At 54.3% G+C, this 19,682-nt stretch overlaps 1 protein-coding gene across 1 annotated transcript in view; it reads left to right on the top strand.

The window, feature by feature from the left end:
• Positions 1-19,225, top strand: part of Fibcd1 (fibrinogen C domain containing 1) — a 34,113-nt gene extending 14,888 nt beyond the window's left edge. The window contains exons 5-7 of the mRNA XM_034496887.2: positions 9,833-9,929; positions 15,218-15,397; positions 15,863-19,225. Coding sequence (XP_034352778.1) covers positions 9,833-9,929; positions 15,218-15,397; positions 15,863-16,122 — 537 coding nt within the window. The 3' untranslated portion in view covers positions 16,123-19,225. The remainder of the gene's footprint in view (positions 1-9,832; positions 9,930-15,217; positions 15,398-15,862) is intronic.
• The last annotated feature ends 457 nt before the right edge of the window (positions 19,226-19,682 follow it).

Genomic DNA, 19,682 nt, shown 5'->3' with positions numbered 1-19,682 from the left:
AGGAGCCCACTCAGATATTTAACCCCACCCCACCTTGCTCTTCAGAAAGGGAAGTCCATTGCTTGGCCCAGTGAAACAGAGGCACGGCTGCTCCCAGTGTGACTAGGCTGCCACTCTTCCCGTCTCTGACCTTGGCTCACACCGGGTGCCTCCATTGCTTGCCTGAGACCCTGGCATTAACTATTTTTGGTGTCTGATGTCTCGGCCGATGAACATCCAAGGGAGATTTTTAACACCAGAGAAAGGTACAAAGCAGAAGGGTAGGAAGTGTTTCCAGAGCGCACCTGGGACTTGTAGAGCAGGCAGCGTGCGAGTCTGAGTCGGCTTTGAAAGGGGTCGGTGTCCCCAGCAGAGGGGATGGAGCTGGGGGGAGGGGGGGCGGTCAGAGTGAGCAGAGGAGCAGAGCAAAGCCTGCAATTAGGAACCAGTCTGAGTGCAACCAAGAATCTCCAGAGACCCCGAAGATGGACATATCTCTAAACTTGTCTTCAGGCTCTAGGGGAGAGCTTTTAAAGGAACCAGATCTGTGTCAGGGTTAAAAGCTCTTTTGTTTTTCTAACTGCAAAGAGGCTGAGTTATGGCCTTTACCTCTGGGATCCCTGGGCAGGCAGACCGTCCAGGAGCCCCCCACCCCCACCCCCCAGGCCCAGAAATCAGAATTAAGGGTTAGGAGGGCTTGGTGCCTGACTGAGGCTCCGCCACGGCCGCACATCTGTCTTCCACTCAGGCTGACTTGGATCCAATCTTCTGGGAAGTCAGGCAGGGTCTGGGCCTGGGTAATTCCTTTGGCCTTGGCTTCAGGGACCATTAACCGGGATGAGTAAGGAACGGTGCCCAGCTTAGACCTGACGCCCCTACGCCTGAGTGGGGGCTCTTGCAGGAGAGGCCAGAGCGCTCTGCAAAGTGCTTGCGTGGTTGGGAAACGTTCATATCCATTTGGCTTCTGTCTGAAGCAATCTTCCCCTAGATGCCCGCAGGCACCTGTCAGGATCACCCCCTCCACACACACACAGACTCTCCTGGATGTTCAATTGTTGTTTGGGAAGGTCCTGGCCTCTCTCGGCCCATCCATCCTCATTAGGTTCCCCGTCAAAACCACCCAGCTTCAGGCACCAACACCACATGATCCTCCCCACATGGTCCTCCCCAGTGGACTGGATGCTGTGCTGGGCCTCAAGCCTCTGGGTGTGCTCCTCCATCACAGCAAGCCTTCTAGAGACTGGAGTGGGCAGGACTGGGCTCATCCCGAGAGGCTTTTTGTAGTCTGAATACCGTATTTCCTGCCTGGCATTGCCCCGTGCACCTTCTATTCCCAAAGGCTGGCAGGGCATCCTGGAGAGGGCAAGAGGTTTGCCTCTGCTACCCAGCCAGCCTGGCCAGGGAAAGTCCAGGCCTTCTGAGGCAAGTCAATGCAATTAATTCCTACTGAACAATTAATTGAGCGTCAGCCACAGGGAGCCATCTGGGACTGAGGCAGAGTAGCAAGCTCTCAGCTGAGAGGGCAGAGGCCAAGGGAGCTGGCTTGTGTCAAGGCTGAGGGTCACTGGAGAGGCCCTGATCTTAGTCTAGAGACCTGGTGATGGTGGACAGAGGGGCTCAGTGTGGGGAGTGGAAAGGCTTGTCCTGGACTAAGGCTGCTTCGTACTGCTGACCCATTCTGGTATAAGATGGTCTAAGTCGGGGTCAGTGGGCAGTGGCACACTTGGGTGACTGGCCCATGGAGTTGGTCGCCTTCTGGGGCCTGAATGAATTCTCTGTACCACAAGGTTTCCATAGGGAGGGGCGATCGTGACAGGCAAGGTGGAGGGGTGTGGTGATTGTGGATTAAACTCGGAAGCATAAATTCCACGGACCCCGAGTCTTTGCTTTGGGAAATGGGGGTGCTATATGGGAATGATGCCACTTGGGCTTCTTTGCTACTGGATCGACCTGAGGCAGATGGATGGCCTTCAGGGTGGCCTTCAGGCTCACTTGGCACCTGACTGTGACTAAGCCAAAACCTTTGCTGTTCCACACTCACCACAGGCTCACAAAAGCCAGGCGAGAAGGAGACCTCACATGAGGAGCGGGGCACAGGAAGGGATGTCAGGACACAGCTCAACTTTGAACTTGACACCTGTCCATTCTCTAGAAAATGAGAAAAGGCAGCCATGGATGATCTTGTGACCCAGACCAGAGACCTTCCTCACTGGGTATAGACCAACCCTAGCCATGCCCCCTGGGAGGCCTCTCTGCCATCCTGACCTACTTTCCATGCTCCTTCCCTGCCCCCTCACAAGTTACCGCCTGCTCCTACATCGATCTGTCCTAGGCAGGGTCGGGATTATGGTCTCTCAAAGTCACGTGGGCTTGAGATAGCACCCGAACTGTCCACCATCCCCTAATACTGCTCAGAGGAATGACCCTCCCCTCTGGGCCTAGGATGCTCCCTGGAGGAGAGAGAGGGTCAGGCAAGGGAGGAGATCCCTCTGCTATTGCCAAAGCCTTACCTTTGTGTAATCACCAAGTCTCTAGACTAAGATCAGGGTGGGTTCCACATCTCCTCCAGTAGAGACTCAGGACATACCACACACACACACACACACACACACACACACACACACACACACACTTATATATATACACACACGTGGACATTTACACTCATGCTCTCACATGCGCGCGCACGCGTGCACACACACACACACACACCACCCTACCTGGCTGTTACCCACTCACACCTTCTGCCAGGCACCAGGAGTTTTCCCACTGAGTGAGTGGAGTCATGGGTTCATATGTGCCTCTAATAGGCTCCATATAAGAGGAAGCCCCCGTTCCCCACATCTTCTTGTCTCCTCCTTAGGCTGTGGGGCAGGAGGAGAGCAGTGCCCTCTCTGTAGCACTTCAAAGGAGCCTGGCAGGCAGTCTTGCAGAGAGAGATGAAAAACTCCAGGGGACCCTATGCTAGAGAAGCCAGGCTGCAAGGCTGCCAGGGAGACCGGCCAGCCCCCTCCCCTCGGGAGGGCCAGTGACCTGCTGGAGCATCAGTGGGGCCACAGTGTCCCCACGCTGCTGCCCAGAGCCCACCTACTTTCACAGTGACTGAAGAGACAGGTGTCTCCTCTTTCCTGCTCTCCTGATTTGCTGGAGGAAGCTGTCTCCACCTGGTGCAGGTCAATTTCCACAACTCTGGCGTCCATCGGGGAGCGCACAGTGTCCATGGGACACCACATGTGAAACACTAGGCACAGCACTTCATAAATGGCAGCTCAGAGCACTGCTTTGCTAGAGTGGCAGGCACTGGCTGCCAAGCCTGGGAAATATGGCAGAGTGCCAAGCCCGGGGGTACCATTTCCAGTCAAAAACAAGGAGCAGGCTGTTTCCTTCTGGAACCAGCAGCTGTCTTTTTTCTTGCAGAGGGGTGGGGTAGCTGTCAACCTACTGTGTGTCATCAGCGGGTTTGGAAGCAGCTGCCAGATCTACTGAGAGCCATCAGCTGATTTGGAGGCAGCTACCAGACATACTGTGTGACATCAGCTGGTGTGGGGGCAACTGTCAGACCTACTGTGTGACATCAGCTGGTTTGGGGGACAGATGTCAGGCCTACTGTGTGTCACCAGCTTATGCTGACTTTGGTTCATCCTCAGGAATAAGGAAGGGACTCAGAGGGGGAAACATGGCTTAGGAAGGCCTCAGGACTTGTCACAAGTCGGGAAGCCATGGGAAGTGGGAAGAGGCTTAAATAGGGGCAGGACACTTGGAGGATACCTTCAAGTGTTGAGCATCTCCCTGGCTCCTCCTTCCTCTACTCCCAGAATCACTCGATGGGCAGCCCCTGCCTGTCCCCAGGTCAGCAAGCCCCTCAGACTAGGACAACCTAAAGTGTCCTTTCCTGAGGACATTCTAAGGTCTAGGGACCACTCCTGCCCCAGGGTCATGGCTTGTGGGGAAGCCTCCCTCCTTTACCCCCTGGTTCTCAGTGTCTCAGTGTCTCTCCAAGTATAGCAGCTTCCTTGAGTACCCCAGTTCCCACAGAGGGGGTTCCTAACTGCTCAGAGCATCCCATGAGCTGTGACTGAATGCCATGTGCCAGCACTTCATGTGTGTGTATTGGTTTGGTCTTGAGACAGGGTCTCACGTAGCCCAGGCTAGCCTCAAAGTTGCTGTGTAGCCTAGGATGACTTTGAACTTCTGGTCTTTCTGCCTCCAGCTCCTATGTTTTGAGATTTCTGGAGTGTTTCACCACATCCAGTGCTGAGGGTTGAACCCAGGGCTTTGTGCATGCTAGGCACCGAGCTACATCCCTAGCCCCTGATCTCTGATTCCTCACATACACTTTAGGGCCTGAGACTGTCACAATCTCCATTTAATAGATGAGGAAACTGAGGTACACCTGTTGGATGCATCTGAGTCGTGTCTGCAGGCCTATGTGTGTCTGTGTCTTGGGACTGCCAGCTCTCTGATACTGTGCTCATTCATGTATGCCCAGCACATGATGGGTGCTGGGGCAGCCATGATTCCACGGGGGAAGCTGGGATCTGGGCAGTGACACTGTTAGTAGAGTCTCAAGTACCCTGGCCCCTGAGTGCCACGCCAGGGTGCTCCCCGGGGTTGAGAGACAGCCTGGCTCATAGGTGTGCTCGCTTAATTTCTTATCTACCAGGCCACAGGACTTCTCTACAGGGAGTGCATATGCCCTGCCATCTCTAGTCTCTGACCATCCCTAACCCCAAAGGTCACTCACACTCCCAGTCTTGGTCTCAACAAGTGCCAGATGGGAGCCCAGCCCCCGCAGTGTGAGGCCTGCTCATCCTCTGAGGTACAGATGGAATTTCTGTGAGCCCAGATCCCACCGGCCACTCAGGATACCAGCTCCAAGCTCAGTACTATTGCGGACATGGAGTGGCCCGGGCAGGGTTATTCTGCAGTGGACACGCCACCAGGCCCAGACTCGTGGAGAAGGAGGCTGGGGAGGCACCAGGTGTCGATGTGGCCCTCTGGCTCTGCTGACACCCTCAGGACAATCAGCTACACCAAGTGCAGTCTTGGTTGTCCTTTGAAACGGCTCAGCACCGTCTGCAGGACCATGTGAACCACACACTTCCTTGGCAGAGCCCCCTGGGTGGTACTTCCAAGCTGAGCCAGTGGCAGCAGGAGACCGGGTTTTAAGAATCAGAACCAAGAAAACACGCGCTGTCTGTCTTCCCACTCATGGCTCCGGCCCAGGAGGCCTTGGCGTCGGTGAGTGTATCTCTGTTGCCTTCCAGCCGGAAGCCAAACAGAGCTCAGGAGCTGGGCCAACACCCACTGCAGGCTCAGGGTTGATCAATAACTATTTTGCTCTGGCCTTGGCATCCTGAGCCTTTGCCTACCTGGGAAGCCTGGGGCTGAAGGAGGGGATGTGGACACTTCAGGCCTGTGGCTGGCATCCTCCTGTCCAGCTGAACCTTGCTCTCTAATTAAAGTCCGAAATCCTGTCGCCGTTACTAAAATCCAGCTGATCTTCAGAACTCCAAAGCTGCAGTTTGCCTTGGGCCTCGGAGTTGAAACACACCCATGTGCCCAGCACCCTGGTCTTGTCCATCTGGATAGCTGGAGCACGTGGACCTCTCAGAATTTGTCAGGCCACACATTGTGCCGCCATGGGTACCAGCGTGTGTGCAGGGAGGCTCGGTCATTCGATATTCGACCTGTGACTAGCGTGGCCTACGGCAGACACCAGGAGCCTGATGGCAACGGTTCTTAAAACCGTCGGCCTGGATCCATTGGCAGGTGGCGAAATCAATTTCCTGGGTTGCGATCAACGTTGCTTTTTTAAATCGAATAGAGCCGAGCAGAAGAGGACACAGTAGGAAATGGCGCTGCCTGCTTATTTCCTGCCGCCATTTCCGGATGTAAACTGTGCTTCTGTGTGTGGGGGTGGGATGTGCACTTCTGTGAGCTCTGATCCAAAGATCTCAAAGTGTGTCTTAGCCTGACTGCAATGTCCATGTTGGCAAATGCTGGGGTTTCTGTGTGTGTGTGTGCGCGCACGCGCACACACACATGTGGAGGCCAGAGAATAATGTTTGATGCTGTTCTTCAGGCTATGAGTAGCAGTGTCTGGACTTGAACTCAGAGATCTTCCTGCCTCTGCCTCTGTGCTGGGATTAAAAGCACGCCCAAAATATATATCTTTTTTTTTTTTTTTTTTTAATTTGAGAGAGTGTCATCAGGCTTTCCAAGTAGGGAAGATTGGCCAGCAAGCCCCAGGGATCCATTGTCTCTGCCACCCCACTGTGTGTCCTTATACTTGGCTCTGCTCCGTGTTTTCCCGTGCAGGTACAAACGTACAGTCCAATCACATGGGTGTGTGTGCGAGCACAGTCCATTCACATGGATGTGGGTGTGTGCTCTATGACTGCGGGGCTGTCGCCAGAGGAGGACATTGCCTGTCTTCCTCTGTCACTTTCCACATTACTGCCTCAAGACGTGACTGCTCCCTGAACCGGAAGCTCCATTTCTCCTGGGCTGGCTGGGATCCACCTGTCTCTGTCCTCTAGTGCAGAGATTAAAGGTGCAGAAAGCCACCTCCCGTTTTCCACAGGGGTCTGAGGGTTTTGACTCAGGCCCTGTGCTTGCACAGCAAGCAATTTTGAACTGATCTATCTCCCAAGCCCAGCATTAAGGTTTCCTCAGGGCCAGATCTGACAGTCTAACATGATTGTTGGCCATTCTTAATTTCGGTGTCACTTTGCTGGGTAGAAAAGAAGCAGGAAGCCCTGGTGGGCGCAGGGGGTGTGTCTGCCTCAGGTGACCGTTCAGGTGGAGTCCACGGTGCAGTGGGGGCCGTCTGGTGGTTAACAGTGGCTCGCTCAGTCAGCAGTGGAGTAGCGGCTGAGCGTGTGCTGGCTGCCTTGCCACTGTCCCAGCTCTATCTGCCCGTAACACACAGAACACAGAAGCAGCACAGGGCCCATCTGTGTCAGAGGAGGGATGTGAACAGCGGGTGCCACGGAAGGAAGCAGCGGGCTCGGCACCATCTGTCTGGTGCTCTGGCCTCCTGGCTTTACTGTGCCCTTTAGGGTTAGGGGAAGGCAGGACCAGGTCAACTTCCAGGAACAGCTTGGGACCACAGGGCCCTTACAGTGCATCTGAAGAGCAGGCTGGGTTCGGCTCACTGCTCTGAGCTCTTTGGGGATGGGTTGCAGACTTGGGAGGCTCCATCCAGAAACCTTAGTGTCCTTTTTGTCCCTCAACCTTTCATGAGGGGTACAACTGGACACCTCCCCCACCCCACACATTCAACTTCCCTGCCTGCAGTCTGCACTGGGCCCGGCTGTCTGTGGGAGATGCTGTCCCTGTCTGGTCTTCACAAGTTTCATTCCCATAGGGGATTGGAAGCCTGGCACCCTACTTTCACTAGGCAAGACACTAGAAGGGTTTCTTTGTGGAGGTCCTGGGAGGCAGAGCCCTCTGTCAGAGTTGAGGAAGAAGGGTAGAGCTGAGCTATATAGCAGGCCAGTGTGGAGTCGGGGTTCCATCTCCCCTAGGAAGCTGCATTTCTCTGTGCAGGCCTATTTTTTTTTTTTTTTTGTCTGCCCTAGATCTGCTCTGTGTCCATGTGTCCGTGTGTGTGTGTGTGTGTGTGTGTGTGTTGTGGTGTGGTGTAGAGGCCCCTGCACACCTGCCCTTACGTGTTTTCCTAGCCCTAGGTCCCTGAGGGCAGTCTGGACCTTGTTTGTGCCTTGGACTTAGTTTCCCCAGAGAGACTGGATGGGACAGTATGCCTGAAAGAGGCTGGTAGCACGAGAGCCCTGGGAGGAGGTGTGTAGAGCTGCCGTTTGGAGGGGGGGGGGGTAGGAAAGGGAGAGGAGCAAAGGAGACTGGCCAGCCCTGCTGCTCGCCTTTATCTGCCTAGCCAGCACTCACTGCACACCCACTGCAGGAGGCTCGGTGGATCCTGACTGCCTGTGCTCTTTCACAGATGACAAAACAGGTCTGGAGAGGTGAGGAGATCTGTGCATCAGTAGGCTCTGTAGTCCAGGCCCTTGGCACCCAACTCCCCCATTTGACGGGGCTGGGTCCCCCGGGGTGGGGGCCCCAGGGCCTCCAGTGGGAGTTGGCCTGTGCGGGGTGAGGTGGGGGCTTCCAGACTGCTGGTCCTGCAGATCTCCTCCTTCTCATCCAGCAGAAGCAGGCTCAGCCTGTCTGCCGCCTTCGCCTCGCCTTTGGGAGGGCCTAAGCTTCTGCCAGGATTAAGCCTTTCAAAGGGCGCGTGCTCAGGGTCCCAATGTGCGGCAGTCAATACGGCTCTCCACACCGCTCAGATCTCCCCAAGCCTTATCGAACTTCCTTCCACCCAGCGGGTCCCTCCTGAGGACTTGATATTTCAGGGCAGGACCAGGTCGAGGGCAGCAGGAAAAAAAAAAAGTGTCATCTTCCCTCTAGCGTGTGACGTCAGAGCTGCCCAACTGTCTGTGACTGACATGTCCCTGGGGACCTGGTGCATCTCGAGAGCAGACGCCGATGCTCCGCTCGGGCACCCGGGCGGTTCCGAGCTGCCGGAACCAGGCTGCTTAGTAATGAAAGCGGCAGCCAGAGCTCTGACATCAGACACAGACACAGATGGAGGCAGGTGGGCGCTGCCTCTGCAAATGAGCAGGAAAAGGCTTGTTAAACAGAAAGGCGGCGTGGGCCCGGCGGCCCCAGAACGGGACTGTCAGCGATCGCGTAAATACTCGTCAGCTCGGCCGGGACCAGCACCGTCCTTATTTCAAGGCAATTTAACCAAGGGGACTTCAGACTCCCAAATCGAGAATGTTATTAAAAAGAACAGAGGCGGCTCTGGCGGCTCAGCGGCTTGTTGGTAACCCAGTCACACCCGAAGCCTGCTCTGGGCTGATGCGCCTCCCTCGTGGGATGGCTTGGATTCAGGGTTCCCAGGCCACACCCCCTGGATCCTGCAAGAAATGTGTGATTTGTGGAGCGCAGCTGAGTGAGAGACAGGGATCTGGGGGTCGAGGTTAAGGTGAGAAGTTGCTTAAAAACTTGAGAGTGGACTGCATAGTATGGTGCACCCCTGTAATTCTAGCATTTGGGAGGCTGAGGCAGGAGGATTGCCATGGGCTGCGTACTGAGTTTCAGATAGATGAGTACACGGGGAGACCCTGTCTCAGAAACAAAACCGACAACTTCAATAAAAACGTCAGGCATATGCACCCTCGCCTTCCCTCTCCCACCCTCCCTGTCTCCCCAGACTTTCCTGTCTCCTTCCACTCTCCCTGTCTCCCTCTCCCTTCCCTCCCTCCCTCTTCTTCCCCCCCCCCTGTTTTTAACTTTGTCTCTTTCATTTGAGACAGCATTTCATGAAACTCATGCCCTTAGATTTTCAGTGTTGCCACCAATGACTTTGATCTTCTGCTCTTCCCGCCTCCGTCTCCTAGTGCCATGCCACCACGCCTGGCTCAGGCCAACAGAAAACTCAGAGAGCTCATGTATGGCTTGCCAGCACTGTGTCAGCTGGGCCACAGCTTCCTGGTGAGAACCAGGAAAGGCTCAGCCCCGCACCCACAGCAGAAGTGAACCTGGGAGCTGAAGTTCCCGCCTGTGGTGACTCTTCCTTTGGGGACATTCCAGGGATCTGTGGTGGGTTAGTCAGACCTGCCTCAGGTCACCATGAGCCTCTGAGACTCTGGTCTGCTCCTGGTCCCAGAGCCAAGAAGGAGCTCTTGAGAGAAGGGGGTGGCCAGGCCCCCATCCCAGTCTTTCCCCGTGTCCCAGGCTGGCAGGGGAGCCTGTGAGGAAGGGTGAGTCAAGGGTCTGGGCTCCTTATGCCACTGGTGCCAATACTGTACCTCCTTTGCCCTTGCAGGTGTTTCAGCGCCGGGAGGATGGCTCTGTGAACTTTTTCCGAGGCTGGGAGGCTTACCGAGAGGGCTTCGGCAAGCTCACAGGGGAGCACTGGCTGGGTAAGCTTCTGTACCCTGGGGACTCTATACTCTGCCCAGTCCTTGTCTGTCTTTAAATGGATTCCACTCTAGTCTCTGAGGTCATTCACTGGTGTGTGGGAGGTAACTGAGGAGGGTCAAGTGAGCTTGAGAGTAAAACCAGCAGGAGACCATTGTACATGGGTCCCATGGATGTGCAGTGTTCAGTGTGACAGGGAAAGCTGGGTGAGGTGGGCATCTTCTGCACCCAGGGGGCAGAAGGACCCCAGTTCCAGGATAGCCAGGCTATATAGTTTAAGGCCAGACTGAGCTCTGTCATTCAAGACCAGCAAGAAAAAAATAAAAACAAAAAGCTACACATGACGGTTCATGCTTATAACCCCCGCATCAGAGAGACCGAGGCAGGAGGATTGCTACAAGTTTGAGTCTAGCCTGGTGTGCTTAGGATTTCCAGACCAGACAGTGCTACATATTAAGACCCTGTCTCAAAAGCAACAACAGTGACAACAATAATAATAAAGCAGAGACAGCAGGCAAAGGTACTTGCTCCTAGACCACATAACTGTTCTTCAGTTCTCGGGACTCGGTAGGAGGTAGGGAGGGCTTGTCCCAGTGACTCTAGGTCTGGAGCAGGAAGCATAGTCCTGTTTGGGGACTGCTAGGAGCCCTCTACAGTCCCGGGTCACTCCAGCCAGGTCGGGTGCAGGGACCCCCTCTCAGGCATCAGGAGGACCGGGATACTCTGGGGAATTGCCCTGCCCTCGGGGCCAGCACTGACCATGGGATACTAAGTGGAGCCCCCAGTGAGTGGCCAGTCCATGTGCCTCCAGAGGGGTAGAATCTTGGGCGTGGGTACCAGGTGGCCTTAGGTACTAGGTGGCTCCCTGGTGAGAAGAGACTTTCACTGAACCTGTGGGCGGGTGGAAGGCAGGCCCCATGACAAGTTGAAGGTAGATGCCCATAAGGTACCAGCACGCTGACCTATGGTGTCACTTAAGTCCATGCTCCTTGACCAGGAGGGCAGAGCCCACTGCATCTGGTGTCCAGATGGAGACTCTCCACAGAGGAGGCTGCACACCATTTGAACCATGGTCAGAGTTTACTGTGAGTTCATTGTGGGACCATTTAAATGTCACACATCAGCCCCTGGGGCCTCACACCAGCCAGGAGGGTGGTCCTGTCCCCATCACCCCCTTTCTACAGATGACAAAGCTGAAGTTCAAGAGGGGAGGCCACAAGTCCCATTGTATATGCTGGATGCAGAAGCCCAGGCAGCTCCGTGGGAAGGTACGGGCTTGCTTTGATGACATTTTAGGAGGGACAGCAAACAGGTGGGTGGGAAATTCCTCCTCACCCACCTGAGGTGGTTACGTGAAGGAAGAAGTGGTGGTGGCCGGTTAGAGGCTGTCCCTGCTTCCCACCCATAAGCTTTGAGCAGGGTTGGTGACTTGCTGCTTGCCGCTCCGTGGCATCTTAATTGAAATCTATCAGCAGCTGTAGAAGGTGGGGAGGAAGCATTTAAGCAGGGCCTTGATTAGCTCTGCAGACAAGAAGCCCTGACGAGAATGTCAACCGGGAGGCCCTCAGCGTCCCTGTGGCATCACCTCTGCTTTCCTGCCCCTCCAGCACCCTCTCATGGAGGGCTTCCTCTGTCTGTTGGCTTACAGATGCTCTTTATATATAACGGCTACAGGGAGACACCACACATGTCTGCTTCCATTAATTTACCTCTCAGCTTTTTCCACTATTGCTTGTTTCCTGAAGTTTTAATTTTTCTATGTGTATGTGGGGTGATGTGGATGCAGGTAGGCATAAGTGTGTGTGAGTGAGTGTGTGTATGAGTGTGTATGAGAGAGAGAGTGTGTGAGAGAGTGTGAGAGAGAGTGTGTGAGAGAGTGTGTGTATGAGTGTGTATGAGAGAGAGTGTGTGTGAGAGAGAGAGTGTGAGTGTGTGAGAGTGTGTGAGAGAGTGTGAGAGAGAGTGTGAGAGAGAGTGTGTGAGAGAGTGTGAGAGAGAGTGTGTGAGAGAGTGTGTGAGTGTGAGAGAGTGTGTGAGAGAGTGTGAGAGAGAGTGTGTGAGAGTGTGTGAGAGTGTGTGAGAGAGTGTGTGAGTGAGTGTGTGTATGAGTGTGTATGAGAGAGAGTGTGTGTGAGAGAGAGAGTGTGTGAGAGAGTGTATGAGAGTGTGTGAGAGAGAGTGTGTGAGAGAGTGTGTGAGAGAGTGTGAATGTGTGTGAGAGACAGAGAGTGTGTGTGAGAGTGTGTGTCTGTGAGACAGAGTGTGAGTGTGTGTGAGTGTGTGTGTGAGAGAGAAAGAATGTGTGTGTGAGAGAGTGTGAATGTGTGTGAGAAAGTGTGTTTTTGAGAGAGAGAGAAAGTGTGTGTGTATGAGAAAGTGTGTGTGTGAGAGAGAGAAAGAATGTATGTGTGAGAGAGAAAGAATGTGTGTGTGAGAGAGTGTGAATGTGTGTGAGAAAGTGTGTTTTTGAGAGAGAGAGAAAGTGTATGTGTATGAGAAAGTGTGTGTGTGTGAGAGAGAAAGAATGTATGTGTGAGAGAGAAAGAATGTGTGTGAGAGAGAGTGTGTGAGACAGTGTGTGTGTAAGAGAGAAAGTACGTGTGTGAGAGAGTGTGAATGTGTGTGAGAGAGAATGAATGTGTGTGAGAGAGAAAGAATGTGTGTGTGAAAGTGTGTGTGAGAGTGTGAATGTGTGTGAGAGAGAAAGAATGTGTGTGTGAGAGAGAAAGTGTGTGTATAAGAGAGAGAAAGAATGTGTGAGTGTGTGAGAAAGTGTGTGTATGAGAGTATGTGAGTGTGTAAGAGAGAGAAGGAATGTGTGTGTGTGAGAGTGTGTGTGCGAGAGAGAAAGTGTGTGTGAGAGAGAGAGAGAGAAAGTGTGCATGCGTGCGTGCGTGCCAGAGGCTGACCTCGGGTGTCTGTCATGCCTCAGGCACTATTTACCATGCTTTTAAATTTCATTTATTTGTTCTTTTGTGTGTGGGGGAGGTATTTTTTAGAATTATTTATCTATTTTATGTATGTGAATACACTGTCACTCTCTTCAGACACACCAGAAGAGGGCATCAGATCCCATTACAGACGGTTGTGAGCCACCATGTGGTTGCTGGGAATTGAACTCAGGACCTCTGGAAGAGCAGTCAGTGCTCTTAACCACTGAGCCATCTCTCCAGGCCCTTGTTTTTTGTATTTTTAATTTTATTTTATTTGTTATCATTTATTGTGTGTGTGAGAGAGGGTGCATGTGTGTGGAGATCAGAGACAACTTAGGAAAGTTAGTTCTTTCCACTGTGTTGAGGACTAGACTCAGGTCGTCAGCCTTGGCAGCAAGCACTTTTACCCACTGAGCCAGCCAGCCAGCCCCAGTGCAAGAGAGCAGCAAGGTGTGCCTGGAGCTCAGGACTGTTGACCCCAACTGTGGCATGCTGACTGTAGGTCTTTGGATCCCAGTGACCATGTAGTGATGGAAGAGAGCATCTCCCAGCATCCCTTGGGGCTGTCTCCATCATATACTATACCTGGGAAATGCAATCTGTCCTTGCTAAGGCCTGAAGAAGAATAGGGGTCTGGGTTCTTCTGCCTGGGTTCAAATCCCAGCTCTGCTGCTTGCCAGCCATGTGATCTGGCCATGTGACTGCATCTCTCTGAGCCTTCCTTCTCCCACCCATACAATGAGGCATCGTTGTGCCCACTGCCTTGTGTCCTTGCCCAGCAGCAGCTAGTTCTGGGCTGCATGCGGTGGGGGCTCGGTCACGGGCTGTGCTGAGGCTCTGTAATTAATCACGATCTGATGCTGCCTGATTGGTCACTATATAGGAGGTGCTTAGACTGGTACCTGGCTTCCAGGTGCAGGCTGTTGTCATTGTCACCTGCTGCTTGAGCATCTGTCCATCAGCCCCACACAGGTGTGCAAGCCACACTCAAAGAGGGGAGAGTAGCTTGCCTTGATGACACCAGCCCTGGGAGAACAGGCCAGAGAGGGAGGTGGGATGCAGTGTAGTGGGATTGCCTGCTCTTGGGGGAACCCCACAGCATCCAGGTCTCAGGACTGAACTGAGTCAGTGGCTCTGAGTGGGGATGAAGGGGGGACAGGGATCCTGGGGTGACCTGCTGATTGCCTGGCAGAGAACACTGGGGCTGAGCAGGGAGGGTCAACAAAGCTCTTGTACACACAATCCTAGCCTGTGGGGAGGGACTGATGGGATACCATAGGCATGTGAACCTGTGAGGCGTTTAATTAAATGCCCTCTTAATCAAGGGTTGATCCTGATGGCAGGGAAGTGCTCTGTTGGTGTGAGACCTTGGGATGAACCAAGGGCCAGAGAGCAGGAGAGTGGGAGAGAGGAAGGGGGTAGTGGACAGTGATGTGCAGAACCAGGCCTGGGGATGGCAGGAGATACAGACACCGCCGTGGCTCTATGGACTGGGAAGTATTTATAGGGCACTTGCCACACCTGGTCCCGCTGTGCCCACTGGGGTCGCAGAAAACACTGACTGTAGCGTTGTGTTTGGGGAAGTCAACTGACTGGGAAATTCGCAAGGACCCAGGGAGAATGAGATTGATGAATGCTAAGAAGGAGGTGCCTGGGTCAGCATGGGAGACCAGCCGTCTTCCCAAGGCTAAACAGAAAGGCAACCGGCCGGCCGATAAAGGACAGGCAGAGAAAACAGCACACAAAGGCTCAGAGGCCGGGTTTAGACACCCATCTGAACTGCAAATTCCGACCATTTGTCACCTCAAACTGCGTACATTTTGGGGATTGTGGAGATGGCTCAGTCGATAAAGACAACCTTAATGTAGGTCCTTATACCACATTTAAAAAATAAAATAAACCTAGGTTCAACGTCATATACCTGCACCATGTGTCCTGGTGCTGAGGAGGCAGAGATGGGGGGACGGGGTCCCTGGAGCTCACTGGCCAGGCAGCCTAGCTGACTCAGTGAGCCCAGGTTTAATGAGAGACCCTGCCTCAAAAAAAAAAAAAAAAAAAAAAATGAGGTGGAGAGGGATGGAGGAAGACTCCTGAGATTGACAGGTACATGGGACGCCAACACTGGAAAGAACAACCTGACGGAAAGCGAACACAGAAAAGCGAACACAGAGAAAATCAGACATAACAACTAAGTCTCTAGTTTCCTGTCCAAATCCCGCCTGCAGGGAGAAGGAAGTGGCCCAGAGAGCAGAGCACACACTTAGCAGTTGTCCCCAGCTCCTGTGTGTGTGTGTGTAGCCTTTCCCACCCCCCAATCCCTTGACTTCATCCACCTTCCTCCCCTCCCCCATCCTCAGGGCTCAAGCGGATCCACGCCCTGACCACACAAGCAGCCTATGAGCTTCACGTGGACCTGGAAGACTTTGACAACGGCACCGCCTATGCCCACTACGGGAGCTTTGGTGTGGGCTTGTTCTCTGTGGATCCTGAGGAGGATGGGTACCCACTCACGGTGGCTGACTACTCTGGCACTGCAGGTGAGATTCTGGTGCAGCAGGGGGAACTGGTCTGCCGGGTCGAGCCCCTCTGCTCTCTGGGGTCAGGATCTAGGTCACAAGTCCCATGGGGTCCTCACTCCTGCAACCCTATGGAGCCTGGGTGGTTTACCCATTTCACAGATCAAAGAGCTGAGCCCAGAGCTGGAGCCAGGAGATCCCTGGGATTGGCTCCTGTGGGGCCATTAAATTGTAGATGAGACCTCTGGGCTCATCTCAGATAAAGGAATGGATGAGTCAGAAATCTGGGAGGAGCTTAGAGACAGCCTGGACAAAGGAACAACCAGAGTGCCTGGGCGTAGCATGGGGTTGAGGAGCTGCCTGGACACAGGTTCGAGGGGTGGTGTGTACATTTGCACACCCAGACTCACATGGTTGGCGGACAGTGTTCGGGGCCTGTGCATGCTTCTGCCCGGGTGCCCACCCCTGTGTGCACATGCTGTGCAGGTGATTCCCTCCTGAAGCACAGCGGCATGAGATTTACCACCAAGGACCGGGACAGTGACCACTCGGAGAACAACTGTGCCGCTTTCTACCGAGGAGCCTGGTGGTACCGTAACTGCCACACGTCCAACCTCAACGGCCAGTACCTGCGTGGTGCACACACCTCCTACGCGGACGGCGTCGAGTGGTCCTCCTGGACAGGATGGCAGTATTCACTAAAGTTCTCGGAGATGAAGATCCGGCCGGTCCGTGAGGACCGCTAGCCTGGCACGCTGCTCAGTGCCAGTGTCCTCTGGTTATGTCTAGTCCCCACACATCTCATCCCATGCCCACTGCAGCAAGAACGTGCTCTGCCCATCTGTGCATGGATGGCCTGCTCTTTAGTAAGGATGCCCAGGGCCAGCCCTGAAACTCAGCTCCCTGAGCCAGTGACATCCCTTCTCAACCAGGTCCCTGTTTACCAGGTGACATGATCTTTTGTTCCTACCAGTGGAGCTGGCTGGCACCTGGCAACCCCAAATTCCACCTGCCCAGGCTTTGGTCCCCTTGCTTTGTCTGCTGCATCCTGGTAGGGCAGCATCCCCCCCACCCCCACTTTTCCTGGCTTTGCGAAAACATCCAGAGTAGGGGGTAGACAGCACCCCGGCCCCCTCTAGCAGATCAATGTGGAAGGTTCAGCCCTTTTCACATCTGATGCCTGCCTGCCCTAACCCCAATCCCCCAGAGCATGGAGACCCTACCTCTTATCAGAGGACAGAGGCCACAGCTCGCACTTGTGACCAAGTGGGCTGGGACATAGCTGTCTACAAAGACCCAAGGCCAGTCCCCTGGGTCTCCACAGACCTGAGGGGTTTCTATTCTCCTGGTTGTTTTCTAAGCTCATCTCAGTCAAACACGGTCCAGAGCAGCCACAGGTCCTGCCCATATCACCTGCCTGTGGGGCGGTGGCGGGACTGGCCTAAGTCAGTGAGAACCTCTTGGGGTGAGGCTGTGCCAGGCTCTTGTGTTCTGCCAACCCCAATGGACTGACTCTAGGATCTTCTCAGAAGCCAGAGAGTTGAAGCCAGCCAGCCCTGGGACTCAGTACAGCCTAAGACTACATCTCTGCAGAGAGGCTGCCCCCTGCTGGCTATCATGGACACTGCCATCAGGGCCTAAGTGGGGGCAGGAGACAAAGTATGAGGCAGGTTGGACATCTGGACATTTTCTTGTCTAGCCTTCTCAACACCCGCACCGGTGATCCCCCAGGAAGGCAGGCTGCAGCCCCACCCTCACCTTCCTGCTTGGCAGCTGAGATGCTCTTATGGGAACCTGACAGGGGCTTTAAAGGACTGGATGGTAAGATGGCAATGGTGACCTCCTCTGTCAGGAGATAGAGACCCATGCCTCTGTCAGACCTGTACCAAAGGCTGGACCCCACCGATGAACTGTGTGACCTGCTTAGTCCCTCACATTGGGCCTCTAGTCTTCAGCAAGGGTCTGTAGCACATCTGTGAGAGTCAAAGCTGTCTGAGGTGCTAGACAAGGCTGGTTATTGCTTCTATGGTCCTCAGCTGGTAGCAAAAACCATGGGCAGGGTAGCCACGGTTCTGATGGGACAAGGGATACACAGGGAAGTCCTCTCCCATCCCCTCTCTGTCCTCAACACCTGGCACCTAGCTTCACTGCAGAGGTGGGTGGGAGCCTAAACACATCCTGGCAGACACCACCCGCCCCCGACGCTGGTGCTGAAGTGGCTTCTGTTGCCAGCTGCTGCTGTAAGCGCCGCTCAGAAGTGATGAGCGCTTTCTGATGTGGTATCAAACAAACCCCTTTGAGTGAAGCAATGGATTCACAAATCGAGTGTGAGACAGGACGGCTGCGGGCCAGGGCTGGGCTGCAGGATGCAGGAGCTGAAGTTCATCCCATCAGGGCAGCTGGTGGACAGGTGGCATGCATCCCTGTCTGGTCACATTGAAAATGACAGCCTTTCAGCCCAGCCACTGCCCTGGGGACACCAAGCCCTCTCCCAGGCCAGGCTGGTACTCTAGGGAGTGTGGTTTTGCCAAACACTGGCTGCGTGGCACAAGGCAGAGACGAGTAGGGAGAGACCAGGTCAACAGCCCTTCACCTTCCTGGTGTGCACCCTCCAAGGGCAGGTGGGAACACTGTCCCTGCACACTGGGCCACAGCCTCCAGCCCTGGCTTTTGTTCACTGGTCTGATGTCTGTGTAAATGGCTGCCACCCATGATCAGAGTGACCACAGGAAGCAGGAATGCTGGAGAAGCTTTTAGGGGGGTATGGGACAGGTTCGCTGAGACATGATAATGTCAGCAGCCTGTGGTCCCTAACCCACCAGACCTACTTTGGTTTGGCAATGGAATGACTAACTGGGGTGAGTCAATTATGTCACCTGGCAGAGCCACACTGCTTGCCTTCTTGGGCAGAGCCTCCACAGCCCACACTAGGGGCTTGGCACTGTGGCTGTCTCTACTTTGCAAATCATCGAAACTTCTTTCCAAGTCCAAGCTGACTCTGTGGATTCCACCAAAGGCCTCACAGCTGGTTACATCTGGATCGTGCGTGGCCACCATGCAGCAGTAGCATGCAGGGAGCAGATAGTTCCTGGGGTCCCCTGCAAGCCTGGCCTGGTGAGTGGCCAGTTAGAGCTGTGAGCCTCCCCTGTGGCATTAGTGGCTCGTGCGAGTGGGACACTAGTGTTTGTATGTGGGAGTGGCATCGCCAGTTCCCGGCTCTTCCCTGCTCCCTCACCCGGATTACCCTAGGCCTCCAGGAGAGAACGGGCATCTGTGGCCATGGTCACTGCAGGTCTTGGTCCCCAACAGGCACTTCTGGGAGAGAGCAGGGCCTTGGATAACCAGAAAGTCTATGAGCAAGTGTGAGCTTCCAGATTCCACTAAGATGACTTGACCCTGAGGTAGGAGATGTGGATAAGCAAGGAGCGGCCCATGGCTGCCCTGAACCCTGTGATCTGAGAAGCAACATGCCAGCGGAAGTCCCATGAAACCCAGAAGTGTGATGAAACCCAGACCCAAGCATCCAGAGGCCTCTCAGAGTCTCAATTCCTTCGTCTGCCTTTGGTGAATGTTGCCTGAGGTTCTGATGGCCCTGCAACTGCAGGGATCCATAAATCCAGAGGCCCGGGGTCAGGCTGCTGTGGAATTGGGTCCAACCTGAGGCTAGCTGTGCTGAGCAGGGCAGGTATGCATGCTGGAGGATAAGATGGCACCCTGGGGCTGGGGAGCAGCTCTGAGGGTCAGTGCAGTACCCCAGGGGCAAACAGTGTGGGGCAGTTGCTACTTGGGGCTGTGTGCACTCGGTGTCTTGTATATCCCTGTCTTCAATAAAGTCTCGTGGTGACCCAGTGCCAGCCTTCACTTATAGTCCTGCACCACACTCCATACCACAGCAGAGCTAGGCAGGTACCCAGTGCTCTGGGACTTCTCTGACCTACTGTCCAGATGGCTTTGTGCTCACTCTCAAGGATCACTGGCTAGGCAGAAACAGGCAAGCCTGGGTAGCGGGACAAGGTCAGGCTAGCCTTCTGCATAGGATGCATCCAGCAGGGCGTGTGTCCTGGAGTCTGGGTCTCATGGGTTCACCTAGGCTGGCTCTGTGTCTCCTACAGGTTTCTTGTGGTGATGAACTACCCCTACAGGGGATGGGTCCTGTGGTTCTGAGGAGTCGACACTCTGAGGGACTAATTAACAGTCATTTATTTCTAATTGATGGTTCAACTTGAAGCTCAAGTTATTCCATGAAAGGCAGGGTTGATTAAGTGCCCACATTGCAGGAAGTACATGGGAGGGGCCCCCACCCCAC

Source organism: Arvicanthis niloticus, chromosome 2 (assembly GCF_011762505.2).
Source record: "Arvicanthis niloticus isolate mArvNil1 chromosome 2, mArvNil1.pat.X, whole genome shotgun sequence".
NCBI lineage: Eukaryota > Metazoa > Chordata > Mammalia > Rodentia > Muridae > Arvicanthis > Arvicanthis niloticus.
The sequence above is the reverse complement of the archived record's forward strand: the minus strand, read 5'-3'. Positions and strand labels throughout refer to the sequence as shown.